This window comes from Heloderma suspectum, chromosome 5 (genome assembly GCF_057233095.1).
Source record: "Heloderma suspectum isolate Gila_16-S chromosome 5, 16-S_ref, whole genome shotgun sequence".
NCBI lineage: Eukaryota > Metazoa > Chordata > Lepidosauria > Squamata > Helodermatidae > Heloderma > Heloderma suspectum.
In genome coordinates this window covers 46,556,506-46,584,489 of record NC_139462.1, presented here as the reverse complement: position 1 = coordinate 46,584,489, position 27,984 = coordinate 46,556,506, and the positions used below count along the sequence as shown (strand labels likewise).

Sequence of the window (27,984 nt, the reverse complement as noted above, 5' to 3'; positions counted from 1 at the left end):
CCCCCTTTTAAAGCCATCCAAATGGGTGGCTATCGCTACTTCCTGTGGTAGCGAATTCCATAGTTTAACTATGCACTGTGTGAAGAAGTCCTTCCTTTTATCTGTCCTGAATCTCCCACCAATCAGCTTCATGGGATGACGATGGGTTCTAGTATTTTGAGAGAGGGAGAAAAGCATCTCCCTATCCACATTTTCCACACCATGCGTGATTCTGTAGACCTCTATCATGTCTCCTCTTACCCTCCTTTTTTCCAAGTTATTTGTCATTTCAGCAGTAGTGCTTCTTTAACTACATTCATTCTGCAGAAGGAAGATAGATTGTTTTAAGGTGATCTAGAAGTATCATCATCTTTTAAATGCTGTAACTTGTTTAATATCAGTTTGAAGATGTCACGGTGTGTTTACCAATGACACCTATATAGCAAACCATAAAATCAGTTTTTATAAGGCTTTTTGTCACTATTCCTTATTTTGTTTTCCTCTGACCTATTTTTGAAATCTTGCACAGATTTCTGCATACCACATTTTATGACTTCCTGAATGTTTGAACCCGAGAGGTTTACGTTTAGAGACAGTGATCTGAATACAAGTGTTGTAGTGCATTATAAATCACGCTGCAAAGTGGCCTCGAGATTGATGCCAGGAATAAATAAAGTAAAAAGCAGCTGTCCAGGTTTATATAGTCATTCCAGAAGCTATGAAGGCAACTTCTAACTGTTTGCCAAGTTAGTGACTGTTTTGCTGGAGAGCATATATTGCATATTATTACTATTTTATGATTTACTATTTTATGATTTACTATTTTAGGGGCCGCGGTGGCTTAGTGGTTAAGACGCTGAACTGCAGACTGGAAGGTCGGCAGGTCAGCAGTTCGAGACCCTGGTGCTGCGTGACGGAGTGAGCTCCCGTCTTCAGTCCCAGCTCCTGCCAACCTAGCAGTTCGAAAGCAAGAAATTGCAAGTAGATAAATAGGTACCACCTCGGCGGGAAAGGTAACAGCGTTCCGTGCACCTCGGTGTTCAGTCATGCCAGCCACATGACCACGGAAGCGTCTTCGGACAGCGCTGGCTCTTCGGCTTAGAAACGGGGATGAGCACCACACCCTAGAGTCAGACACGACTGGTTGGGGACACCTTTACCTTTACCTTTTTACTATTTTATGACAACATTGCCGTGTCCCTAAACAGAGTTAAAATCACTCCGGTTTATGAGGAAGCATCCTTCTTCATTGGTTAGGTAGATGCAGGAACATAAATTAAAGTACTAGTTTTATCAGATCACTGCTTGCTCTTGGCAAGGATGACCTAGCTAGATAGAAATTCAAGTTCAGCTCCGGTCTGAACTTGAGTAAAATACAACATTAAGAAGTAAGCTGCTAGGTTACTAACTGGGACTGGCTGATTTGATAATGTGATGCCTCTGCTTTGTCAGCTGCTCTGGCTTCCAGTCCATTTCTGAGTGCAATTCAAAGTTTTGAACAGGTTGGGACCAGAGGCACATCTCCTCCTGCATGTATCTGTTCGGGCCCTTAGGTTATCTTTGGAGGCCCTCCTCTGGGTGCCCCTTCCAAAAGAAGCTAGGTAGGTGGCTACAAGAGAGAGGCTGTTCTCAGTCGTGGCATCTGCTAATGGAATGCCCTCCCCAAAGCAGTCTACTTGGTGCCTATGCCAACACCTTTCTTTTCTGCCAGGCATTTCAGAGACCTAGTTCTAGGTTATTATGGCTATTTTATTGATTCCTGTGCTGTTTATTGTTTTGCATTATGTTGTATTTTATTCTTTTAAATATTTGTAATTTTTTTGTTATATGGCATTTTAGTTTTTTAACTGTTTATAATCCACCCAGAGAACATTAGTAATTGGGTGTATTAGAAAAGTAATAAAGAAATAAACAAACTACATTTTATAACCAGTAATATGAGGTCCACGTGTCCAGCTTTATCCCACTCTCCACGCTGGTTAACACAGTTGGGTCTACTTGTGATAAAGGAGTGTGAGCACACATCCCACATGTTAGTGTGGTAATATGCAGTGTGCGTGTTATGCTCATAGATATGATCTGTGTAGTCCTTCTCCTCCAAAAATAGGTGAAGGGCTGAGTAAATTGGGTGAAAGGGCAGGGGTGGGCAACCAGTGACCCTCCAGGTGTTGTTGGACTACGAGTGCCATCATCCCTGACCACTGGTTGTGCTGGCTGGGGATAATGGCAACTGGAGTTCAAGAACATCTGGAGATACAGGTTGCCCCATCTCCAGGCAACAGAGCTATACTTAGAGCTATATGTGTGTTACAAGTTAATTCTTCTATGCAGTGTGCAAAAGGGTGTGTGTGTGTTCCTCTGCCACAGATTGTCAACTTTGCATGGTGTGTATCTAAACAGGCCCTTAGACTTCGCAGCAGAGAGATTTCTAGCTCTTGGACCAATTCTGTCCATCCCTGTTCTGTGGTGTACCTCTGCCTGCTCTACTGCATCTTTACGAGCACATGGGGAATAAATCCTTCCTTGAAGAGTCCTTCCGACTCCCACAAAGCAAATGTCTTTTTTCCCTTTTCAGGATGCCCGTCCTTAACTATTTTCAGGACCCAAATTACCTTCCCCTTCAGGCTATGGGACAATTTTTCTATGTGTGGCTAACACTCTCTGGTATCACCGAACAAACTGAAGGTAAACAAAAAATCCTGTTCATAGACAAAGACAACATGAGAGAGAAGGCTAGGCTAGAACCTTTCTCCATGATATTCTGTCTTGATGGGTAAGGAGTTCCTGACATGGTAGAGCTTTCAATCATGTGATACTTCCTTTCATATTCTGAAATGATACAGTCCCAGGAAAGCTGTGCTGCATGCTTTTTATAAATCTGTAGATCAGACTTGGATTCAATCTTATCTGTAAGATCAAATGTTGCCCAATCATTGCAAAGGCTTACTATAGCTATGAACCTAAGGGCTCAATCCTGTGCATGTTTAGACAGGAAAAAATCTTACAAGTCTCAGCATTCCCCAGACAGCCATGCTGGCTGGGAAATGCTGGGAATTGTAGAACTTTTTTCTGGCTGAACATGCATAGGATTATACCCTGAGTGTACTTGGACTTGCAATGCCCCATTGATTTCATTTGGGTTTGCAGCCCATATCCTATGGTTATGTGGTCTCATGTGACACCAGTTGCTGGAGAACATGGGTGGGAGGGTGCTGTTGCACTCATGTCCTCCTCGTGCGTTTTCTGTGGGCAGCTCGTGGGCCACTGTGTGAACAGAATGCTGGACTAGATGGACCCTTGGTCTGATACAGCATGGTTCTTCTTATGTTCTTATGACAAAGCTGTTGCTTGATCTTTGGTGAGGCTAACATTCATGGAGGGCTTTTTAGGGAAGCCATGCTGGGTGGATTGATGTTTTCCTTTTGACTTTGTGAAAGCAGTTCTTAAATGAAATATTCTGTGTTCATAGAATGACAGTATATGTGATCAAGATTTATCATTGTTCTGTTTGCAGTGCTGTTGCAATTGTCTCTTTTCGAAGAAATTAAGCATCAATACATCTTTAGTTGACAGGGATTCTTTCCATAACATCCGAAACAGTTCCAGTTTCGAATGCTGTAATGGAACTAAAAATATGATTTCAAGTTTGTAACTCAAAAGGTGTTATTCTTGCAATATCAATAAAATATCAGTGTAGTAATGTCCACTTCTGCAAGGTCATAGCTTGTTCTTCTAGCACACCATAATTTAAAAGAATTTTAAAACTTTAATTGCCATATCTTTTGCTAAATGTTATTTATGTATTTTTTTTAATGTTCTACCAACTCATAGTGTCCTTTCAACTTTCATATGAGGGCAGCTGCACTTAAAATAATCCTTGTCCAAGTTCAAACATTATATGCTTTTCAAGGTTTGCTTTTAAATTCTGGTCTTCAACCCTACAGGTTTCTACATATGTTGTTCCAAAACAGACATCATGTTTGATCATGTTTACCATTGTGAACTGGTAATTGGCTATTCCATTTCTAATTGATGTGTTTAATAACTGATTCGGTTGACCGAACATGCACTTTCCTGATCAAATGCCAGTGTAAATCAAAGCGTTTTGTGTTCAGCAATATTCCAAGGTGCAATTTATCTGAAAAACAGTGACCCTCAGCTGTATTGCTTAGAGGAGGGAATTATGATCCTGGTTTCTGACTATGCAGTTGGAAACTGCCACTCTGATGTGGGTGGCAAAGATGTTTGGCAACATTCATTTGGCACCTGCATGGCAACCATCAAGGCCAAGGTTTCTGTCCTAGCAGAAGATTCAGGTTAGTTTTTGACCATCTTGGTATTCTGTGGCTATAAGGAGAGCAGGCTGTTCCTACCAATATTAAGCAAGTGAAGGGCTGGATTTGGCCCTGGGCCTGGGAAGAGAACTATACCCTGCAGGTAAAGTGAAAGATCCAGGTAAACCTACCCCAATCTGTGACCCTCTTAGCTCTTGATGATGGAAAATAGTGACAGCATATTATGTATACCTGTATGAATATTGTTACAAATTGCAATGGCCATTGGCTTGGTGCAAATTAAATTTGATTTGATTCGAGTGATGTCATATGTATAAGTTGTATTAATAATGACTGCAGCGCATAAATAAAAGCTTGTTGCACTTCATTTACAATGGTTTGCATAAATTTGGGCAGGAATTATTTAAGACCTCTGTTGAACTAGCACAAGCCTGGCTGCAGGATTTTGACGGTCTCAGGCAGTGGGTTTCACCTTCAGACTCCATAATGGCCACCTCTGCTGTTATGTTATTGGGGTTGGACTCGATGGCCTTGTAGGCCCCTTCCAAGCCTACTATTCTATGATTCTATGTAATATAAAATGCTAGGAAACATAGTAATAGATTTGCAATGCATGCTTGAGCATGTGCCAGTTTTTATGGCAAGTGAAGCAAACAGTCCTGGTTTGAAAAATGTCTAAATTGTCCTAAAGACTGATCATACCCAGTAGTTACACATGTCCTGCAGAGACATTTTTCTTAGCCCTTTATCTTCATATAGGTTGAAGCGTAAACTTTGAAAGTATGATGCTTAAATCATGCCCTTGGACCAAACTCTGTGGAAGTGAATGGGTTTGTTCTAGCTTCAAGATCAATGCAAGGCTAACATTTAGCTGCTAAGAACAACCAATACAAGGCCTCATGTGTTCTGCTTCAAAATTAAATTAGAGCCTAGTCACGGAATATTCCCCCCCTGTTGTTTATATGGGAATGTAGTTTCTTGCAGTTCTTATTTAATAACAACCCACCAAATGGTCTCCAAAATTGCAAGCAATGTGTTTACTGAGTGCGGCAGAGGAAGGCATCTGTTTATTATCATTGTTGTGCTGACATTTTCCCCTCACTGGCTGCAAGTATTTGACTTCAGTTCACATCCATGCTCTAAGTAATACAACAGAATACATTCCAGTGCTTAATACTTTTGGCCAAGCTCAACATGATTTCATTACATTTCATTCATTAAGAGAGTCATCTAGCAAGTCGCCAGAGCCACATTGAGACATTGCCAGCAATTATTTCTATCCACACCACTCACCTTTTCCCCAAACTGGTACGTTTTCATGGTGCAACTATTGGCTTAAATCCCCCAAGCACCCTGTCCACACAGGTGAGGAATAGGAGTTGAAATTCCTCCAGGATGAGTTTGGATCTGAATTCCAATTAGGGTGGCTGCTTTTCCATCTCAAAAAAAAGAGTATAGAGATTTGATAAAATTTGCATGTAATGCAAAGGGAAAAATAATGACTATAATTTAAATAGAAACAGAATACATCTCACCATAATGGGGAACACTGTGACCAGGTGACCTGTGTGGCTTTTCAGTCAGCTGTCCATATGCTAACTGTTGATCAAGGCCCCTGCTCTGTTCTCCCTTCTTATGGTTCTTTATCTTTAAACCAGGTTTGGACAGGGCAGCCCTTCAAGTGGCTCAGTGGTGGAGAACCTCTTTCAGCCCAAGGGCTGAAATCCATTTCGGAGAAGCTTTCAGGAGCTGCATTCCAGTGGGCAGGGCCCAAGGCAAAAGGGGTGGGGTGAGCCAAAATACCCCAAATAGCAGCATTTTTTAGCTTAAAATTCCTCTTCCCAGTAACTTAACCATAGGAGATGCATTTCAACTTGTTAGAATGGGGGGGGGGAAACTACACAAAAGCTGGGAAACCACCAAATGACCTATGTTGGGGAAAGGAGGTGGGGCCAGGGAAAGGGGCTTGGTCATCTGGGGAAAGGAGGTGGGGCCAGGGAAAGGGGTGTGGTCATTGGGGGAACCCAGAAGGGCTGGATTTGGCCCTGGGCCTGACATTCTACATCCCTGAAATAGAGGTTGCCTTCAAATAGAGATGGTCCTCTGGCAGCCTTTCAGATAGAATGTCCTCTGTAAAGTAGGACACATGGCCAATCATTGTTCCAATGCCAGTGGACTTCAGTTTCTGAAAATTTGACAGCAGATAGAGTTTAATGTCCCAGTAGCAACGTATGGCTGTGAGAGCTGGACTATAAGGAAGGCTGAGCACCGAAGAATCGATGCTTTCTAACTGTGGTGCTGGAGAAGACTCTTACGAATCCCCTGGACCTCAAGGCAGTCAAATCAGTCCATCCTGAAGGAAATCAACCCTGAGTACTCATTGGAAGGACAGATACTGAAGCTGAAGCTCAAATATTTTGGTCACCTAATGTGAAGAGAAAAGTCACTGGAAAAGACCCTGATGCTGGAAAAGATTGAAGACAAAAGGAGAAGGGGATGGCAGAGGATGAGATGGCTAGATAGCCTCACCGATGCAATGAATATGGGCTTGAGCAGACTTCGGGAAAGAGCGGAGGACAGGAAGGCCTGGCGTGCTATGGTCCATGGGGAGCATAGAGTCGAAGACATGAAGAGTCGGACATGACTGAACAACAACAACAACAACAAGAGTTTAATCAAACTTGGAGAAAATCTGGAGGAGGCAATCGAAACTTATTGGGCTGTGCAGCACAACAGATCGAAGCTTGCTGATATCACATAGGAGAAAGCTTTCCTTGCTGATTTCACTGCCGTGGCCTAGTCTGTAAGGGAAAAAAAAAGGAAAAAAGGATTGAAGTTGCAATCAGCTGACCAAGACTACTACTTAGAACGGGGCTGGGAACCTGTGCCCTTCCAGACGTTGTTGGACTATAACTGCCATCACCCCTGACCATTGGCTATGCTGGATGGGGCTAATGGGAGTTGGAGTCTAGCAACATCCAGAGTGCCACAGATTCCCCACCTCAGATGTAATTATTTTTAGTGGTTATTTCTTATCAGTGCAAGAGGAAGGAGATGAAACCTGAGTTTCGCTAGTCCAAATCAACTCAAAGTATTCTTTGACCAGGGAAGAGAGGAGCTATAGCTCAGTGGTAGAACACCTGATTTGCATGCAGAAGGTTCCAGGTTCAATCCCCGGCATCTCCACGTAGGGCTGGAAAAATTCCTGCCTGAAACCCTGGGTAGCTGCTGCCAGTCAGTGTCGACATCACTGGGCTAGATGGCCCAATGGTCTGACTCAGTTCAAAGCAGCTTCCCAAGTTTTCATGTTCTAAAGGTCTTCTTAGCCCTTTCTCAGTGTTTGCCATTTTCCCTACATAAAATCCCCCTCCCCCTGACCTGTGTTCACACCTGTGGGAGACAAGATACTGGGCCCCTCTGGGTCACAGAATGTCATTCTGTGGACAGAAGCAGTTCCGTCAGCGGAACCAGCAGGGGGCAGTTCCACCTCCTCCGGCGGCCAGCCACCCACCCATGCTCAAAATCTGCTCCAGAGGGCTGGGAAACCCTCCAGGGCAGATTTTCAGGTGGCACAGAGGGAAGAAGAGAGAGGGAAGAAGTTCTATCACGGTAGTGGACTTCTGCTACCATGAAGTTGGATCGAACCCTGTGTCTGTTCCTTTGTGGGTTGAAAAGCATCATGAAGAGGGTAATTTTGACTGAGCAGACAGGAAGGGAAAGTGTTAAGCAACTCTCACCACCCTTCCTTTATTGGAACTGCCTTCTATAGCTACTTTTCAGTAAAAACAGCTACACACACACCTCTTGCATTTTATCTAATTTAGCTTCGAGTCTTAGTTCTCACTTTGTCGGTATTGCCACTTCAAACTGCTGCTGCGGGTAGCGGTGGTGGGGCTTCCATACAAAACAACCCCACTAATTTGAAAACTAGTTTTTCTGTGTGGACCTTGTCTTTGTCTTGGTATAGGGGGTATTTACCAGAGTTGAATACCAGAGCAAAAGAAAAGAAAATAGGACAAAAAGGGTAATGTGCCTGAAGTAAGGTGGGGGAACAGGTGGCTTTTAAAATGGAGCCTTGATTAACTTGTTTGCAACGTATCTCCAATGCTATTGATTAGTGATTTTCTAGTCCAGCATCTTTTCCTGGGAGATATGCCTGAATTCAAAGTGTATTTGGGTTGCTATCAGTTTGTGAAAGTGTTGTTAAGTATGTTTGTTCAAACCTCCCTGTCAGGCCTTTGATGTTAGATAACAACCTTCTTCAAGTTGATGCCCTCCAGTCATTTTGGACTGCAACAGCCAGCATTCCTGAGCTTTGGCCATGGTGACTGGAGCTGATGGGAGCTGAAGTCTGAAACTTCTGGAGGGCAGCAGTTTAGGAAAGGCTGGTGTATAACTTGGCTTACTGGCTATAGCCACCGTGGTCCATTGGATAAAATGCATTGGCCACAGAAAACCTGGCTTCAAATTTCAATGAGTCCATTGGATGACATGGGAAAAGAAACTGCCTTGGCTTGATTCTTCATCTTTATAATGGGAATATTAATGACATACCCACAACAGCACATACCAGGATGGAGGGAATGTGCAAAATTCCATAACCTACGAATACTAGGGAAATTAATTGACACAATAACTGCGAATGGTTAGACATCATGAGACTGAATTTGGTTTTTGTTTGGATCATTGTGGAAGATAGAGGTTTCCCATGCAATGCTATACATGTCTACTCAGAAGTAAGTCCCACTGAGTTCAATGGGGCTTACTCCCAGGTAACTAGATGTAGGATTACAGGCCAAGACAAAATAGATAGGCTTCCCAAATTCCATTGAAGTTAATGGACTTTTAAACAACTCAACTGTGTACAAGATTGCAGTCACACTATTTTCCAAAGGAAGGTTCCAATTTTCATGATTGCGTTACTTGTCTGCTTAGTATAATGTGCAGTTTTGTGTACTGCAGCAGTCCCTTTAGGCTTTCAACCCTTTCATGTTGAAAACACAGCATAAACCTGTGCTATTGTGGAAATGTCAGCCTGTTTGAAACGTGATAGCTTTAATTTCATCCATATTCATGCCAGAATTAACACTGGCCTTGCTCGTCTGTCCCAAACAAAGTCTCATATATATAAAATAAAACGTTTGGAACAGATTTTGTTTTTTTCACAGCCATATACAAATCCGGTTATCTTCAAAAATAAGTTGTATTCATATATCTGTCTCTTTAGGGAACAAATCTCTCTTTGGAAAAGGAGTAATAAACTGGAGAGACTTTTATATTGCTTGCTAAACCTCAAAATATTTTTTTTTAAAGATAAGAACAGTGTCAAGATCCCATACTCTAATGAGGCTTTTGTTAAGCTTTGTCATACTGAAACTAACTCTATCTGTCAAAAAAGAAATAAGAAGTCCCCTCCCAACAGTCAGTGTTGTATAGTGGTTAAAGCAGCTTTCCCCCAACCTGGATCGCTCCAGATTTTTTGGCCTACAGCTCCCATCAGCCCCAGTCAGCATGGCCAATAGTCAGGGATGAAGGAAGTTGTAAGCCAAGACATCTGGAGGAACCCAGCTCCCTTCATCCCTGTCCATTGGTCATGTTCAATGGAGCTGATGGGAGTTGTAGCCCAAAACATCTGGAGGGATACAGGTTGGGGAAGGCTGTTGGACACAGGATGAAATCACTATGCAGCCATGAAGCTTACATGCTCACACCAGGCTGATCACTATCTCTCTGCCTAATCTACCTCACAGGGGTGTTGTGAGGCCAACATGCGGGCTCCTTGCAGGATATAAATGTCATAAATAAAAGAAGCATTCACTAAATATAAAAACAGTTGTGCTGGATCAGATCAAGGCCTATCTTTTCCAGCATTCTATCGCCACAGTGGCCATCCAAATGCATATGAGAAGCCCACAGGCAGGACTTGAGCCGTCCTGTTCGGGTTGCCCAGCAACTGGTGTTCAGAGGCATGCTGCCCCTGATCTTGGAGGTAATATATAGTCATCATGACCAGTTTCTGTGGCAGTCTTGTCCCAGGCTCAGGCTAGGGGAAGCAAGAGGAACAACAGTTGCCTCTAAAAAGTCTTGGGAAAAAATAACAATAATAATAATAATAATAATAATAATCCTTTTTATTAATTAAGGTACTTCTTAAAAGTGAGGCGGGATAAACAAATACCAGTTAAAAAAGAACATACACAGGAGCAGGTTCTACACCAGGGTATAAGAAGCTCAATCATGCCCCCCTCCCCCTGCTTAATAAGTGATGATACGAACTCCACACTGCTGAATCATCACATGACCTTAAACATAAAATAAAATATAGTCAGGGTGTTAAACATCAGTAGCTCTTAAAATTCAAGTTGCCCATCCCTGTCCTATTCCAACGCCACTGCATCACACTAGGAACTGCTACTATCTCTTCTTGAGTATTCTGATCTTACATTACACTGCTAACAAGTCGACCAGAATGCTCACGGGAGCAGTTATACATGGGGTCTAGACAATGGATGGAATCCTGAAAGGGAACCAGTTAGGAAACAACCCCCATGTTTCTCCTACTTGCTCATTCCTACTGGTGGAGGCCCACCAACACTTTGAAAATTGTATACCCAGTTACCTGGGAGTGAGGCCCACTGTACCCAATGAGATGTACTTCTGAGTAGACATGTATGGGATTGCAATGTAAGCCTGCAATTCTATACCTTATACCAGGGAATAAATTCCATTTTACTCAATGGGACTTACATCTGAGTACACATGTATAGGATTGCACTGTTAATGCCGTAAGCATTTCTCCCTCTTCCTGTGCGAAGTGAATACTCATGCTAAAGAAGTATGTTATAATATCTTAGAAACTAGGGCCAGATGCAGTCTTTTCCAGTGCAGAGCTGCAAAGTTTGTTCTTTTATTTCCCAAGGTCATAGAAGTACAAGTTAAGAGGTGTCTGTGTGTGTGTGTGTGTGTGTGTATACACACACACACACACACACACATACATACACACACACTATGTCAGTTAATATTTTTGAGGCATGCCCTTCCCTCTTCAGAGGCCCTTGGAGTGGGGTTTATAATATGAAAGCATGAAGGTATACATTTTCTTCCAGCAGTTGGGAAAATGCTGCAGCCACACACTGTGAGGAATAGTACAGATGTGGGTTTTGAAAGGCAAATGAAGAGGGATGGTAGGAGATGAAAGTGCTAATGAGTGCACAGATGTGTTTACCTTTTCCAACTTATATTTGAATTTGGGCAAACTGCCAGTAGCTCTGTTGCAAAGAACTCTAGAAGATCTTTCATCAATTTTACTAGTACATTGCATTGGATAGACTAGCACCATTATCTCTAATGCATCCAGCTATGAGAGTCACTAGTCCTCATTTTTATTGGGCTCACCACTCAGCTGAAGAATTCCTTCAATTATAAAATAGTGGCAGGTAGGCATAGTGGTTAAGACGCTGAACTGCAGACTGGAAGGTCGGCAGGTCAGCAGTTCGAGACCCTCGTGCCGCGTGACGGAGTGAGCTCCCGTCTTCAGCCCCAGCTCCTGCCAACCTAGCAGTTCGAAAGCAAGAAATTGCAAGTAGATAAATAGGTACCGCCTCGGCGGGAAAGGTAACAGCGTTCTGTGCACCTCGGTGTTCAGTCATGCCGGCCACATGACCACGGAAGCGTCTTCGGACAGCGCTGGCTCTTCGGCTTAGAAACGGGGATGAGCACCACCCCCTAGAGTCGGACACGACTGGTTGGGGACACCTTTTTACCTTTAGGCATCCCAGACAACAGGGTCTGGGAACTATCTGTCCCCAGCCTGGGACCTTCCATATGTGCTGGACTGCAACTCCCATTGGCCATGCTGGCTAGGGGTGATGAGAGTTGTAGTGCAACACATCTAGAGGGTCCCAGGTTGGAAAAGGTGGATCCATCCTAACTCTAGTTTTGTACTTTAGCCAAAACCAGAAGTGTGAGAAACAGGCTGTCCATAGGGTGATACAGCACAAGTTTTCACTCCTCCTTTCCTTGTGTGGACTCCACCATATGCCTTAATCCGGAAGTTCTCCTATTGTTCCATCTGAATTGGTGAAGAATCAGCGCAGCTAATTTAAAGCACAATCCTTTACCTGAATACTCCAAGCAAATCCCTTTGAGTTCAGTGGAGCTTAGCCCCAGGTAAGTAGGTATCAGACTGCAGCCTCAGGGGCGCTGTGTGCCTTGTGGGGTTAGCTGCGCTGACTGTATGTATATGAGCCTTGAAAAAGGACCAGGCATTCCCCAAGCACTTGCACTAGCTTGATGACCTTGTAGGCCCCTTCCAACCCTACTGTTCTATGACTATTCTATGTGCACAGCTGTGTGAAACAGACTTCCACATGTGGAAGATGTTGTTTGAATGCAATATGGTTTTCATGAGGAAGGTTCTTGCACAGGCTGCTTTTGTGAGGAAAGAACCATTCACAACACAGACATTCATTTTTGGCCATACAAAAACGTAAAACAAATCTCCTTCAAGGAATGATGAAATACAGAAAGTGGGGTTTGTTTGTTTTTTTTAAAAAAATTGATGGTAACATACAAGCTCCTATCCTCCTCCTGTTGCTGAAATAACTCAACAGTGTAGAAACAGGAGGAGGAAAGCAGGCGTCTGGTTTAAAAAACCCTCCCAGGTAATTTACACAATGATTTTATCTTGAGGATAGACTATGCAGAGATTATTTGAAATTAGAAAGAAAGGAGCCAATCTGAAATAAGATAAGTTTACATTGGAAAAAGAACAGAAATAAGGAAGAGTGAAACTAAAAATATTAGACAAAGCAAGAACGACACCCAAATCCCATGTATGGGGAACAGAATGGGTTGGGGTAGATACAGCATGAGGCTTGTGGTGGAGCCATTCCAATGTGAGCAGTGTAAAAAAAAACATATAAAAGGGATGGGCTGAGGATGTGAGGTGAGAATCTGAAGAGGAGTGGGACCAGCTCGTAATAGGGGTACATGGGACAAGGAAGTAAAATGTCAGAAGTTCCTGGCAAAGAGGCAGATCTGCTTTTCCTGCCAAACAGGATAGGATAAGATAGAGGATCTGAAAAGCCTGAATATTTACAATGGATTTAGAAAAAAAATCTTTCCCTGTTCTGCAAAGTTTTAGTTTTATTCAATTGTTTTTGCCATTTCAGGTGCGTGGGAATAAAGGTGAGGTGCTTTATGTCCTGGATGCCAGCAATCCAAGGCATTCTAACTGGCTACGTTTTGTACATGAAGCACCATCTCAGGAACAGAAGAACTTGGCTGCTATCCAGGTAGATTTGTTGAATTATTATTATTCTTACAGCTCAATCTTCTACATGTCTACTAAGAAGTTAGTCCCATTGACCTGATTTGCATGTCACGGCAGCAATTCCTGTGTTGTTTAACCCAGGGATTGTGGGACCAGTGGAGGTTATTTAACCCCTTAACAATGCAGAGTTTCAGCTTCACATGTCCCAAAACAACCCAGGAATTCCTGGATTGTTAATTAAAAGCAGAAATGACAAGCATACAAGTTGTACGCTCTATTCTTCCCTGCAATTCTTGGCTTAAACAACCTAGGAATTGCTGCCATGACATGTGAATCATTTCTGTCAGACTTACTCCCAGATGTGGGAGCACAATTGCAGCTTTAATCTGCTTAAAGTGTTGCTATCTTTTTTGGCTTTATCTATTCTAGCAAAGAGCAGAGGAGTTGAACAAAGAAGCCTAACTGTTTTATTCCTCTATGCAGCCCAGCAAACATAGTATGAAAAAATTGAAGTCACAGTAGGGTAATACCTTTATTAGGATCAACTAAAATGTCACAGAAATAGTGAGCAAGCTTTCATAGTGTAGGATGTGTGGGGCAGACTTAATTTGATTAGTCCCTCCTTAGGTCCAAATCAGATTTCAGGTTGCACCGATATGAAGACTGCTAGGACAAAGAAATAATAGTGGTTGTTTCCCCATTTTTTAAAAAATATAAAATCTAGCAGTTACTTGGGAGCATGCTACCAAAGACAGATGAAAGCTGCAGGGTGCAATCAAGCCCATGTCAAATGTCCATGTGTTTTAATGGTTGTGAATTTCACTTAGTTTTGAATAAAATACAAAGCCACCTTGAGAGGGCTTGCCTGTGGAAAAGTGGCACACATATTGAATTTGATGGGAATTATTTGGTATTGCTGCCTCTTGTTAACAGGGCAGTTAGCAGGAACAGGATGAGTGTTTACCGGTCCCACACACAAGGCTAAAAAAAAGGGGACCACACTCTTTTAGTGAAAAAAGAAAACAGCTTTACCCACAAGTATTCTTGCACATAAGATGCGGGTACAGCGTGGGGTTTCAAGAGAGTTTGTTCAGTCCATTTCTTTGTTCTACAGCACCGGGAGGAGAGAAAGCCATGTGCTCTGAGCAATGGAGGAAGGTCGGAGAGAGAGAGTGGGAAGGGGAAGAGCAGGAAAGCAGGCCAGCTATGCCCAAATTCCCATGAACAAACTGTAACACTGCCTCCTTCCTGTATCTTGCAGATGAGGTTGCAATGAATATTCCCAACAGAACTAAATAAATAAAAGCTGTGGTGTAGATCCCCATTTGTGCATGGGGCTTCCTTCCCCAGCTCTAGGAGAACATCCAGGCAGCTGTGAGTCTCTTTCCATGTGAATAGATGACTGCAGGAGTTTCTTTTGTGATGTTAAATGGCTTACCCTGAATTCAGATTGAGATCATTCTATCGTTTTTTTGGATTGTATCCAAGCACTGCTTTGTTGTTGTTCAGTCGTTAAAACTCCGACTCTTCGTGACCCTATGGACCATAACACGCCAGGCCTTCCTGTCCTCCGCTCTCTCCCGGTGTGTGCTCAAGTTCATATTCATTGCATCGGTGATGCTATCTAGCCATCTCATCCTCTGCCATCCCCTTCTCCTTTTGCTTTCAATCTTTCCCAGCATCAGGGTCTTTTCCAGTGACTTTTCTCTTCTCATTTGGTGGCCAAAATATTTGAGCTTCAGCTTCAGTATCTGTCCTTCCAATGAGCAGCCAGGGTTGATTTCCTTTAGGATTGACTGATTTGACCTCCTTGCAGTCCAGGGGACTCGGAAGAGTCTTCTCCAGCACCACAGTTCGAAAGCATCAATTCTTTGGCGCTCAGCCTTCCTTATAGTCCAGCTCTCACAGCCATATGTTACTACTGGGAAAACCATAGCTTTGATTATGTGGACCTTTGTCGGCAAGGTGATGTCTCTGCTTCTTACTATGCTGTCTAGGTTTGCCATAGCTTTCCTCCCAAGGAGCAAGCATCTTTTAATTTCATGGCTACAGTCACCGTCTGCGGTGATCTTGGAGCCCAAGAAAATAAAATCTGTTACTGCTTCCATTTCTTCCCCTTCTATATGCCAGGAAGTGATGGGGCCAGATGCCATGATCTTAGTTTTTTTAATGTTGAGTTTCAAACCAGCTTTTGCACTCTCCTCTTTCACCCTCAACAAGAGGCTCTTTAGATCCTCTTCTCTTTCTGCCATTAGGGTGGTATCGTCTGCGGATCTGAGGTTGTTGATAATTCTCCCAGCAATCTTAATTCCGAGCCGTGATTCATCCAACCCGGCGTTTCTCATGATGTACTCTGCATATAAGTTAAAGAAGCAGGGCGGCAATATGCAGCCTTGTCGTACTCCTTTCCCAATTTTGAACCAATCGGTTGTTTCATGTCTGGTTCTTACTGTTGCTTCTTGACCCTCGTACAGGTCTCTCAGGAGACAGGTAAGGTGGTCTGGTACTCCCATCTCTTTAAGAATTTGCCACAGTCTGTTGTGATCTACACAATCAAAGGCTTTAGCATAGTCAATGAAGCAGAAATAGACGTTTTTCTGGAATTCTCTTGCTTTCTCCATGATCCAGCGAATGTTGGCGATTTGATCTCTAGTTCCTCTGCTTCTTCGGAACCCAGCTTGTACTTCTGGTAGTTCTCGGTTCACATACTTCTGAAGCCTAGTTTGTAGGATTCTGAGCATAACCTTGCTGGCATGGGAAATGAGCGCAATTGTGCGGTAGTTTGAACACTCTTTGGCATTGCCCTTTTTTGGAATTGGAATGTAAACTGACCTTTTCCAGTCTTGTGGCCACTGTTGAGGTTTCCAAATGTGTTGGCATATTGAGTGCAGCACTTTAACAGCATCATCTTTTAGGATTTTAAATAGCTCAGCTGGAATATTTATTTATTTATTTATTGCATTTATACCCCGCCTTTCTCCCTCTCGCAAGGAACTCAAGGCGGCTTACATTATCCTCCTCCTCACCGTTGTATCCTCACAACAACAACCCTGTGAGGTAGGTTGGGCTGAGAGTCTGTGACTGGCCCAAAGTCACCCAGTGAGCTTCCATGGCCAAGTGGGGACTAGAACCCGGATCTCCCGGCTCCCAGTCCGTCACTCTCACCACTACACTACACTGGCTCTCCTACACTGTCATCTCCGCTAGCTTTGTTGTTAGTAATGCTTCCTAAGGCCCACTTGACTTCCCTCTCTAGGATGTCCGGCTCAAGTTTAGTGACGGCACTATCATGGCTATCAGGGGCATTAAGATCTTTCCTGTATAGTTCTTCTGTGTATTCTTTCCACCTCTTCTTAATCTCATCTGCTTCTGTTAGGCCCCTCCCTTCTTTGTCCTTTATCATGCCCGTCTTGGCACAAAACGTTCCCTTGAGATCTCCGATTTTCTTGAAGAGATCTCTAGTCTTTCCCATTCTATTGTTTTCCTCGATTCCCTTGCATTGTTCATTTAAGAAGGCCTTCTTGTCTCTCCTTGCTATTCTCTGGAACTCTGCATTCAGCTGGATATATCTTCCCCTTTCTCCTTTGCTTTTCGCTTCCCTTCTTTCGTGAGCTACTTGTAAAGCCTCATCAGACAGCCACTTTGCTTTCTTGCATTTCTTTTTCTTTGGGATGGATTGAGTTGCTGCCTCCTGAACAATGTTACGGACCTCCGTCCATAGTTCCTCAGGAACTCTGCCTATCAAGTCTAATCCCTGAAATCTATTCCTCACCTCCACTGTATATTCATAAGGGATATGATTTAGGTCATACCTGAATGGTTTAGTGGTTTTCCCTACGTTCTTCAATTTAAGCTGAAATTTTGCAAGAAGCATCTCATGATCTGAGCCACAGTCTGCTCCAGGTCTTGTTTTGACTGACTGTATAGAGCTTCTCCATCTTTGGCTGCAAAGGACATAATCAATCTGATTTTGATATTGACCATCTGGTGATGTCCATGTGTAGAGTTGCCTCTTGTGCTGTTGGAAAAGCGTGTTTGCTGTGATCAGCGTGTTCTCTTGGCAGAACTCTATTAGCCTTTGTCCTGCTTCATTTTGTACACCAAGGCCATGCTTGCCTGTTATCCTGGTGATTTCTTGACTTCCTGCTTTAGCATTCCAATCCCCTTTGATGAAGAGGACATCTTTTTTTGGTGTTAGTTCTAGAAGGTGTTGTAGGTCTTCATAGAACCGATCAACCTCAGCTTCTTCAGCCTCAGTGTTTGGGGCATAGACTTGAATTACTGTGATGCTGAATGGTTTGCCTTGGATTCGTACCGAGATCATTCTATTGTTTTTGAGATTGTACCCCAGTACTGCTTTTCCCACCCTTTTGTTGACTATGAGTGCTACTCCATTTCTTCTAAGGGATTCTTGCCCACAGTAGTAGATACAATGGTCACCTGAATTAAATTCACCCATGCTTGTCCATTTTAGTTCGCTGATTCCCAAGATGTCGATGTTCAATCTTGCCATCTCATGTTTGACCACCTCCAGCTTACCTTGATTCATTGACCTTACATTTCAGGTTCCTAAACAATATTGTTCTTTACAGCATCGGATTTTCTTTTCACCACCAGACACATCCACAGCTGAGTGTCCTTTCGGCTTTGGCCCAGCTGCTTCACTCTTTCTGGCGCTACTTGGAAATTCCCTCTGCTCTTCCCCAGTAGTATATTGGACACCTTCCGACCTGAGGGGCTCATCTTCCGGCGTCATATCTTTTAGCCTTGTGATACGTTCCATGGGGTTTTCTGGGCAAGAATACTGGAGTGGGTTGCCATTTCCTTTTCCGGTGGACCACATTTTGTCAATTCTCTGCCATGACCTGTCCGTCTTGGGTGGCCCTGCACGGCATAGCTTATGGCTTCACTGAGTTACACAAACCCCTTCGCCACAACAAGGCAGTGATCCATGAAGGGTGGTAGCACTGCTTTAGCCACTTTATTATTAATTATGAAGGCTACTCCATTTCTTCTGTGGTCTTCTTGTCCACAGTAGTAGATCTGGTTGTCATCTGACGTGAAGTGGCCCATTCCAGTCCATTTCAGTTCACTGACACCCAAAATGTCTATATTTAATCTTGACATCTCCCCAGTAACCACATCCAATTTGTCCTGGCTCATAGATGTTACATTCCAGGTTCCTATGGTGTGTTGATCTTTAGAACATCGGATTCGTCATTCACCACCAGCACCGTTGGCCGCTAGCCATCCTTTCGGCTTTGAGCTAGCTGCGTCATCACATCTGGGGCTGTTCCTCCCCGGTAGCATTTTGACCATCTTCCAACCCAGGAGTCCCATCTTCCGATGGTATACTGACACAAGAAATGCTGTACTAGAGAAATAAAGAGAGGTTTTATTCCAAAATTGTTTTTGTAATGCTAGTATATCTGTTCAAAGATCATTTATATAGGGCATAGCCAGACAAAGCTATGGGGTGATCAAAGTTCAAATCCCATCCAGCCATGAAGCTAATTCACTGGGAGCCCTTGGGCCAGTCTCTCTCTCTCTCTCTCTCTCTCTCTCTCTCTCTCTCTCAGTCTAACCTACCTCACAGGATTGTTGTGAGGATAAAAGGGGGAAAGAACCATGTACACCCACCTGAGTTCCTCAGAATCATAGAATCATAGGGTTGGAAGGGGCCTACAAGACCATCGAGTCCAACCCCCTGCTCAGTGCAGGAAGCCTGATTCCCAGGCAGTCTCCTATCCAAGTACTAACCAGGGCTGACCCTGCTTAGCTTCCGAGATCAGATGAGATCGGGCACATCCAGCAAGAAATGTAGGATATAAATGTAATAAAATAAAAATTATTTTTAAATAAGTTTGATTGAAGTCAGTGGGAGAGATTTAAGTACATACTTCACTGTTCTATTGAAATTAATGGGAATTAAAAGTCCTGAACATTGACTTGATCATGTCTACAGGATGGAATCCAGACAATTAATTTAACGTAAAGAGCAAGAATAATTTTATAATTGCCCCCAAACTATGCTTTGTTGGTATGTGAAATTTAAAATCATACCTAAACATATGTCTAAATAAAAGTCGATTTGCCTTTTAACAGCATACGCCTATATATGTCTACTCAGAAGGAAGTCTAATTGTTTCCAATGAGTTTACTCCCAGGTAAATGTGTACAGGATAGCAGCTTAAATGTCCCATGCGTGTGGTATGGAAATTCTAAAGAACCGTAAAAATTAAATTATTTAGAACTTTGAAGGGCCGGACTAAACATGTTTTCTTTACTTCCGTGTAAGTATGTGTAGCCCCAATTCAGATCAGAACCATGGCATTCCGGGAGGGGGGAGGGTTAAGCCTCCCCCCCCTTTTTTTTGCTAAATTCTATCCCCTGTGGGGGCAGGGTATTTTTTTTAAAAAGTCAATGGAGGGTCTTCCCCCCCCCCTTATGGTGTGTGGAATTTTGCAAAAAACGCCAATTGGGACAAATGTTTAACCCTCACCCCTCCGTAGTGCTGCAGTCCTCTTCCAAATTGGGGCTGCACAGCTTACATGGAGACAAAGAAACCTAGCACACATGGATCCACCATGCATGCGAGACAGAACATTTAGTTTGGTGCTAAGTCAACCTTCTAAGTAAGTGTTACTATTTTGATAAAAATGCTGGCCATTACAGAAAGGTTGCAACTATGCTGTCTCGTTTCCTCTTCGATGCATGCATGTGTATTTTATGAATGACTCTCAAAGTAAGGAAATGGTTAATCAAAATGACTGTGATACTGCCAAACTGAATGAGTGGCTGTAAGGCCATGTATGACATATAGCCATGAAGTCATTGCCCTTTCTTTGCAACTTTTCATCGGTGTGACAGCAACAATAAACCTTCAGTCTTTGCTCCTGTCAATCAGCTGATCAACGAATGTCTAAAATCCACAGTGCCTCTCAAAGCTAAAATGCAGGGTTTTCCTGTTTGCCATTCAATAACTTAGAGCCTGCTAAGAAATTATGTTTTGAATAACTGGGCTGAATAATAAAAAAATGCATGTGTTCCTGTGATTGCCAGTTGTAAATGTTATATGCTGGTGACTACTGTATGGGGAAGGCTCCTTGGTTGTTAATGTCAAAACTCTTTGTAAACAGAGGCACAGCCAACCCTTTATATTCAAACACTCTGTTCATTAACCACCAGATATTGTGGTGGTCTGGACAAGCTCAACAAGCTGGAATAATGAAATGGCAAAGGTTAATGGGAAAAGAGGTATTTACGGTGATGCAGTAGAGTGGTTTAAAGTCATACTTAACAAATGTAACAATGGAAGATTAGTATTTGGGAATCAGTCAGCACTATAATAAATCTGGTACAACTGGTGTATCTCCCCTACTAAAAGACAGGCAGGAATTGGGGTAGAGAAGGAGAGGATGTAAGCCCCAAAGAAAGCAAAGACAAATGCCTTGTGTTACGTGGCTTTATATATATTTGCCTATTAGAAGGCAAGTTTGAGAAGGTTTTCCAAATCAGGCATTACATTAACAAAGTATTGGTGGTTAAATCAGCAATGAAGGACATGTGTTCCTCCAGATATTGATGGATTACAACTCCCATCAGTCTTACCACTGGCTACGTTGGTTAGGGCTGATGGGAGTTGGATTCCAACAACATCTGGAGGGCCATAGGTTCCCCAGCCCTGGCTTAAGGATGGACATACGATCTGTTTAGTGTTTGACATCTTCAAGAGAATGCAGGACCAGCTCCATGTTTGAGGAAACCCTTGGCAGAGTGGCCTCTGGTTCACCCCCTCCCCTGCTGGTGGGACCTGCTGGACTATCTGGCAGTGTTGGTGGCAGGAGCAGCATTGAACAGCCGCTGGTTTTTGTAGGGCATTATGGGAGATTTAAATGGTAGTTCAGCCCTAGCTGGTCAGAGTGGGGAATTCAGGGCAGGCATCAGCATAGTGGTGAGCCCTGCTGAGCATTGGGCCTCCACCAGCTGACACATCCCCTGGTTCTGAGGCTCTGCACTACCTCGGGGAGGACATTGATTCAGATGGGTCCCTGATCACCTCACTTCAGGGGGAGCCCTCAGCACCCCCTTCTGTGCCTTCCCAACCAGAGGATGTAGTTATCCCATCATCTGACTCTGAGGATGACTCTCGTGCAGCTTCTCCTGTCCCCCAGATACGCAGGTGCATGACACTGCAAAAACAGAAACTGGTCTTTTAAGAGCCTCAGTCCTCATCCAGCAGGAGTGGAGCCGCTGAAAGACCAGGCTTTGCCAACCTTCATAAGGCCTCCGTTGACTGCAGTCCTTTGCTGGGAGAACCGTGGGTTGTTCATGGGTTGTTTCTCTAGGCTAAAGGGGGTGGGCCAGAGTGGAAAAAACACACTAGCCACTCTACATGACAGTACTACAATGCTGCAATGGATTTGGATACAGAGAGGGATTGGGTGAAGGAGGAGGGAAAGAAACAACTCAGGGATTGAGAAAACAAATAATGGTTTGTTATATCTTTTGCCAGACAAACCCTGGGTGGGGCAACAAACCATGGATTAGCCATGGGTTAAATAAACCATGGGTTAGCGTTATGTGCAAACCAGGTCAGTCAGTGCCAATGACTGGGTTCGCACACATGACAGGCCACGCTCAAGGTTGAGTGGGTTATTTTTGAACTGTGGGTTATTGTTGAACTGTAGGTTGTTGTGTTGTGTGAACCTAGTTCCACTAACAAACCATGGTTTGTTAGCATGGCTGGGTTCACACAACCAACAACCCACCATTCAACAATCCATGGTTCAGTGACACCCTGCACTCAATCCACACTCAACTCTGAATGTGGGTTGTTATGTTGTGTGAACCCAGCCACTGTGCCATCCCCTGGGCCTTACGCTAGCCAGGACACTAGATGGGGGTTGGACTCAATGGTCTTATAGGCCTCTTCCAGCCCTACTATTCTATGGGTCTAACGTTCTTCCAAGATTACACACATTTTAGCATGATAATTCAGCATGATCTAGTATTTGTTGTGATCTAGTACACGCACTAAAATCTAGTGTGGTCTTATACTTGGTATTTCTATCAGCTCAGGTGCCCCTTCTAAATTTTAGCTATCTTCAGTTATCCCACCCCAAAACTGGCACCTGCTATCTATTCCATAGGTGAACAGCACTGACATGCAATCATCTGTATAAAGTGCTGCTGTCTGCAAGGATCTGTAGATTAGGGTACTAATCCAATACTGGCACTAGAAGTACAGGATAAGTGCAAAATCCCTCCTAAAACTATGCACAGTCAGCACCAGAGGAAGATCACCCAACAGCTTCATGGCTACCGTTGTAAAGGTCTTGCTGCTAAATGCAAATGAGATGTATAGGCTGCATACAAAGTGGTAACTGAAGCAAGACTTGATTTAATTAATGTAGGTGCAGGGGGCAGCAGGGGAGAGGGTGATATAAGGAGAAACTCTAATTTATGTGGGTCCCATATAGAGTTTTAATGAGTGCCCTTGAGGTTGTCATCTTCTCGTTCTTCCTAGCTAAACATATCACACACACGGCCAAGGACCCCTACCACCAAAATAAGAAAGTGGCAAAGAGAAGGTCATTCCTGGAAGCCCCCCACCTCCACATGATCAATCCAGCACCCGGGTATATGGTTTTACGGAAGTCAGGGCTGTGTCTCCCCCAGAATTCTTCCTCATATACCTACTACGAAGGCAGCAGCAAATAAATTTACTCTGAACTAAACAAGTTATGAGCACAAATTGTTCTGGACACCAGTAAACTGAAAGGCTCATGTGCCAAAGCATGTGTTGCCTTGAAACAAGAAAAAGTAGAGACAAAACTTTTTACTTTAGGAGAAAAGTCAATGCCCTAATACTTGATTTATTTTAAACTGAGATTGTGGTAAATTAAAACCCCCTGGAACATACAACAGTGCCATAGGAAGAAAAAGTAACTCTTTGATGAAGGAAAGATATCTGGAGTTCACTGTGAAATATATATCTTGAAGAAAATGTGCAATTAATTTTCTTTTCCCATTCTATCACCGATCTAAGAGCAAAAATGTGTCTGGTCCTTGAACACTGTTGCATTTGTCAAGTTTATCAAATTGAATAGATTTTTCCTATTTCATAAATAAGTCATTTTAATCCATTACAGACCTATCTAAGCTTTAGAAGTATGATATCCCCTGTTGGCAGTTTCAATGAATCTTAGCATATTACAAATTAAATATCATTATCTCGTCCTAGCGTCACGAATCTTGTCACAAAACATATGGCTATGTATACTGTAAGCAACATTCAATTAACTTCACTGGATGTGAATCAGATAAGTATTATGATTTATGACCGCATTTGGCAGCCTTCACTAGGTAAACGTGATTCCCCCTTTGTTTCCTTGGGTTGTGCCAAAAGCACTTGGCTCATCATGTCATAGTTCTTTACCAAGTCTACGTTACTGTGTGAATGTTGACTCAACCACCAGAAAGCGGGGGCCATGTAAATCAGTTCTCAGAGAGGGTCGAAAGCAAAAGTCCTGGTAATTCCAGTAAAGCTACTGAGACTGAGCATAATATACACTGTAATATAAACTTTTTTTGAACCATTTGAAAAGCATCCAGAGTTCAGTGTCAGAACTAAGAGGCAGCCTGGTCTGTCAGCTGCTTTTGAGCAATATAAAAACAACAAAAAGCCTTATGGCACTTTAAAGACTAACAAATTTATTATGGCACAAGCTTTTGTGGACTCTTTAAGGTGCCATGAGATTCTTTGTTGTTTTTGCTGCAACAGACTAACACAGCCACCCCTCTGGAAATTTTGAGCAATATGTTATTTTAAAAATTGTATTAAGTAAGCATTGTCAGACTAAAATTACTCTATCATGTATCCGCTTGGAAGCTTAACTAGTAATTGTGGATGGTTTCAAAAGGCATTTAGTTTATTATTTTTCTAAAGGGTCTGTCCAATCTCTTACTTTCCCCAACAGGAAGGAGAAAACATTTTCTATCTAGCAGTTGAGGATATTGAAACAGATACAGAACTGCTGATTGGTTGCCTTGACAGTGACATGGAAGAAGTAGAGGAAGAGGAGGAGGAAGTAATTATTAACCAGGAAGAAGATGACAGCAACAACAATAGTAATAGCAGCCATAAGGAATTGCAACAAAGTAATGAAAAAGGTATGGATGGAATTAAGGTGAATGGAAATAATTCCTACATTTCTATTTTAAAGCACACAATAAATATTTCTTAATTTAAGTAAAGCTGCCTTTATATATAGTAAAAAAAATTCTGGTAATTTCAAGTGAGAAGAATACAGAACTGAATGATTTCAGCATTCAGTGCCTGAATATCTTGTCTTAGTGGTTCTCTACACCAACAAAAATAGAAATATTTACACAAAGTTCTGATTGTTAGTGCACTGGTGGCCTAAACTTATTTATTGCTTTGGATCCAGATTTAGTCCCACCCATGAAATACTTGGGCTAGTTTTCAGAACCCTTATTTCAAATACTTCCATTACAAATCAACAAGACTACTTTAGACTTAGTACCTTTCAACCTGGATAAATTCAGAATTGGATTGTGTTCTTACAAATGACTGGCAAAATCCATTTCCCTAGCCAAAAGCAATCCTGTGAACGAGGTACAACAGAATATGCATAATTGGATCCCTTCTGTTTCAAGATATCGATTGAAAGTATAAAATGTGTTTCTGCAGTAATAAGGATTTTTTTCCTCTTTGAAAATATTATTAAGGATCCTCCATTATAAAATCCATTGTAAAAGGATTATTTTAGAATATAATCTAGAAAACACGTTATCTTTCTTAATTTTCCCCCCACCATGCAGATTCTCTTAGCTCTAAAGAGGACCATGCTTGTCCCAACTGTGAATCCAGTTTTGCCAGCCAGGAAATTTTAGCTGAACATCTTCAGACATTGCACCAAAAGCCCAGTGAAGAAAAGGAATTCAAATGCAGGAATTGTGGGAAGAAATTCCCAGTTAAGCAAGCTTTGCAGAGGCAGTAAGTCTATAACATTATCAACAACGAATTGAAGTAATTAAGACTGCAGTCCTGTGCATGCTTACCACGAAGCAGGTCCAATGGAATTCATTGTGGCTTCCTTCTGAATAGACATACATAGGATTGCACTGTTAGACTATGAACTTGTAATTCTTTTACTTGGAATGGATGCATTACAGACCCAAGCAAACTTACTTTGATGTAAGGGCTACTTTAGACATTACATTTCTAGGTGTACGCTTGAAACATCTTGCACCTAAAAACTGTAATGTGAATGTGAAAAAAACATGTTGGCAAACTAGTGCATCATACAGTCACACTTGTCAGAGAACCAGGATTGGTTTCAGCTTCCTGCTGAGAGTATGCTCAGTGAAAACCTGTGTTTGTCCTGTATAATGTGTGAAGTGACAGAAAGTCAAGGGATGTTTGGGGGAAGTGAGTCATGCTTATTGTGTATGCTTATATGCTAGTCTCGAAGCATTCATTTTGAGTGCCACAGTTCATGTTGACCGTTGCCATTGAACACTTTTGAGCAGTAGGATTGGTGAACTTACATCAGTGCATTGTGAGCACACGAGTCCTACGCTGAGTTCTTCATGGCCTTTCCTAATGTTCTCCCTCCCTGTAGATGCCCTGGAGTTAGATCCACCACTGCTATGAATGCAGGACACATTCAGAATTTAACAAGACTACACTGAAAGCACAGCACACTGATCACTTTAAGCTTTATGAACAAATAGTAAATACTCACAAAAACTCAAAAGGACTGTAGCCTTCAGTAGGTTACATGTTTTCCTGTGAACATTTTTGTTGAGGAGGAAACCTGTGATAAGTAATCTGTGGTGCAAAAGTTACAACGAAGTTGGAAGTGTCAGCAAGGTAACAGATTTTAATCAAAGATGTGGCTCTTTGAAAATGCTGCATTTTGAGTCAGGATTAAGCTTGAGTATTTATTTATTTATTTATTTATTTATTTATTTATTTATTTATATTTAAGCAAAGCCCCCTGGGCAGGGTAGAAAAAGAATGAGAACTTTACAACAAATTCAAAACAACAAACCAAATTATCAGTTTAGCTAGCATTAAAACCTGAAAGGGCAGGGATTACATTTTCTGACCAATTTATTTATTTTTATTTTTATTTATTGCATTTATACCCCGCCTTTTTTCCTCTTGCAAGGAACCCAAGGCAGCTTACATTATCCTCCTCCTCTCCATTTTATCCTCACAACAACAACCCTGTGAGGTGAGTTGGGCTGAGAGTCTGTGACTGGCCCAAAGCCACCCAGTGAGCTTCCATGGCCGAGTGGGGACTAGAACGCGGATCTCCCAGCTCCTAGTCCAACACTCTTGCCACTACACCACGCTGCCAAGCTGTACAACAAAAAAGAACCTCAAGTGGTTGTGTCAGACAGCAGTATTTCTTGGGACACAAGTAGAGTAGTGTGCTGTTGGGAGGTGAGTTTCGGCGAACGAATTCTCCTGCTTGTGCACAGGGTTGGGAACAGGGCATGTTCACATGTTTCGTGAGCAGAAATGAATTTTTTTGTACATCCCTACTTTGAAGCATGGGATAAAAATCCCTTAAAGAAATGAAATGACATAAATATTGTGCATTGGCGCCACAATGGACCTCTGGAAATTATGCAGGCCCCATCTCAGACAGCCCTACTTTCCAGGAAAAGTAATACAACTTTTTCCTGAAATTTGCAGTCTGGGACATCCTATGAATGTTTAGACAGAACAAAATCCTTAGCCCCAACCAGCCATACTGACTGGGGGATGCTGGGAGTTGTAGGACTTTTTTTTGTCTAAGTATGCATAGGATTGCACCCTAAAAGATTAGTTAAATAAAATGGGCAATATTTTTCACAAAAGCATCGACAGTGGCAATTTTTGAATGGTCTTCAGTATCTTAGTTATAGACTGCAAACATCTGTATATATGTAGGTCCCTTGAACTCAGTGGATCAATATAGACCCATTGTGAACAAATCTTTCTGAATGCATTGGTGTTTGCAAAAAGCTGTTCAAAACCGAATGTATCTCAGAATGTTTGACTTGGGTTTTCTTTTGCCTTTTCCGCTAGCGTTCTCCAGTGCACAGAGAATGTCAACCCAGGAGATCGTTTGAGAAGTTTTCAGTGTTCGGTTTGCAACACGCCCTTCAGCTCGGAATCGAGGTTCCAAGTCCTGATTACTGGGCTACCCTCATCCTGCTGCTGACCTCCCTTTGCATGCTTGCTTGCTTTCCAGTTTTGTAGTTGCTTTGTGAACCCTAACTGTGCAAGACAAGAAATACTGTCTTTCCTACCTAGAGTAAGTTATGCATGAAGCAAGCCCAGATGTCTGCTGCGCAGCATGTGTTAAGTGCACTCAAAATGTCTGCCGAGAAGCTTTTTGGGGTATTATT

At 42.6% G+C, this 27,984-nt stretch overlaps 1 protein-coding gene across 4 annotated transcripts in view; it reads left to right on the top strand.

Annotated features, from left to right (window-relative positions):
- PRDM5 (PR/SET domain 5) overlaps positions 1 to 27,984 on the top strand; it is a 141,933-nt gene that overhangs the window by 7,676 nt on the left and 106,273 nt on the right. For 2 of the 4 annotated variants that reach the window (XM_084860254.1, XM_084860257.1), the window contains exons 3-6: positions 13,451 to 13,573; positions 24,534 to 24,726; positions 25,399 to 25,573; positions 27,662 to 27,754. In XM_084860254.1, coding sequence (XP_084716380.1) covers positions 13,451 to 13,573; positions 24,534 to 24,726; positions 25,399 to 25,573; positions 27,662 to 27,754 — 584 coding nt within the window. The remainder of the gene's footprint in view (positions 1 to 13,450; positions 13,574 to 24,533; positions 24,727 to 25,398; positions 25,574 to 27,661; positions 27,755 to 27,984) is intronic. The other 2 variants (XM_084860256.1, XM_084860255.1) reach the window with 1 other exon arrangement.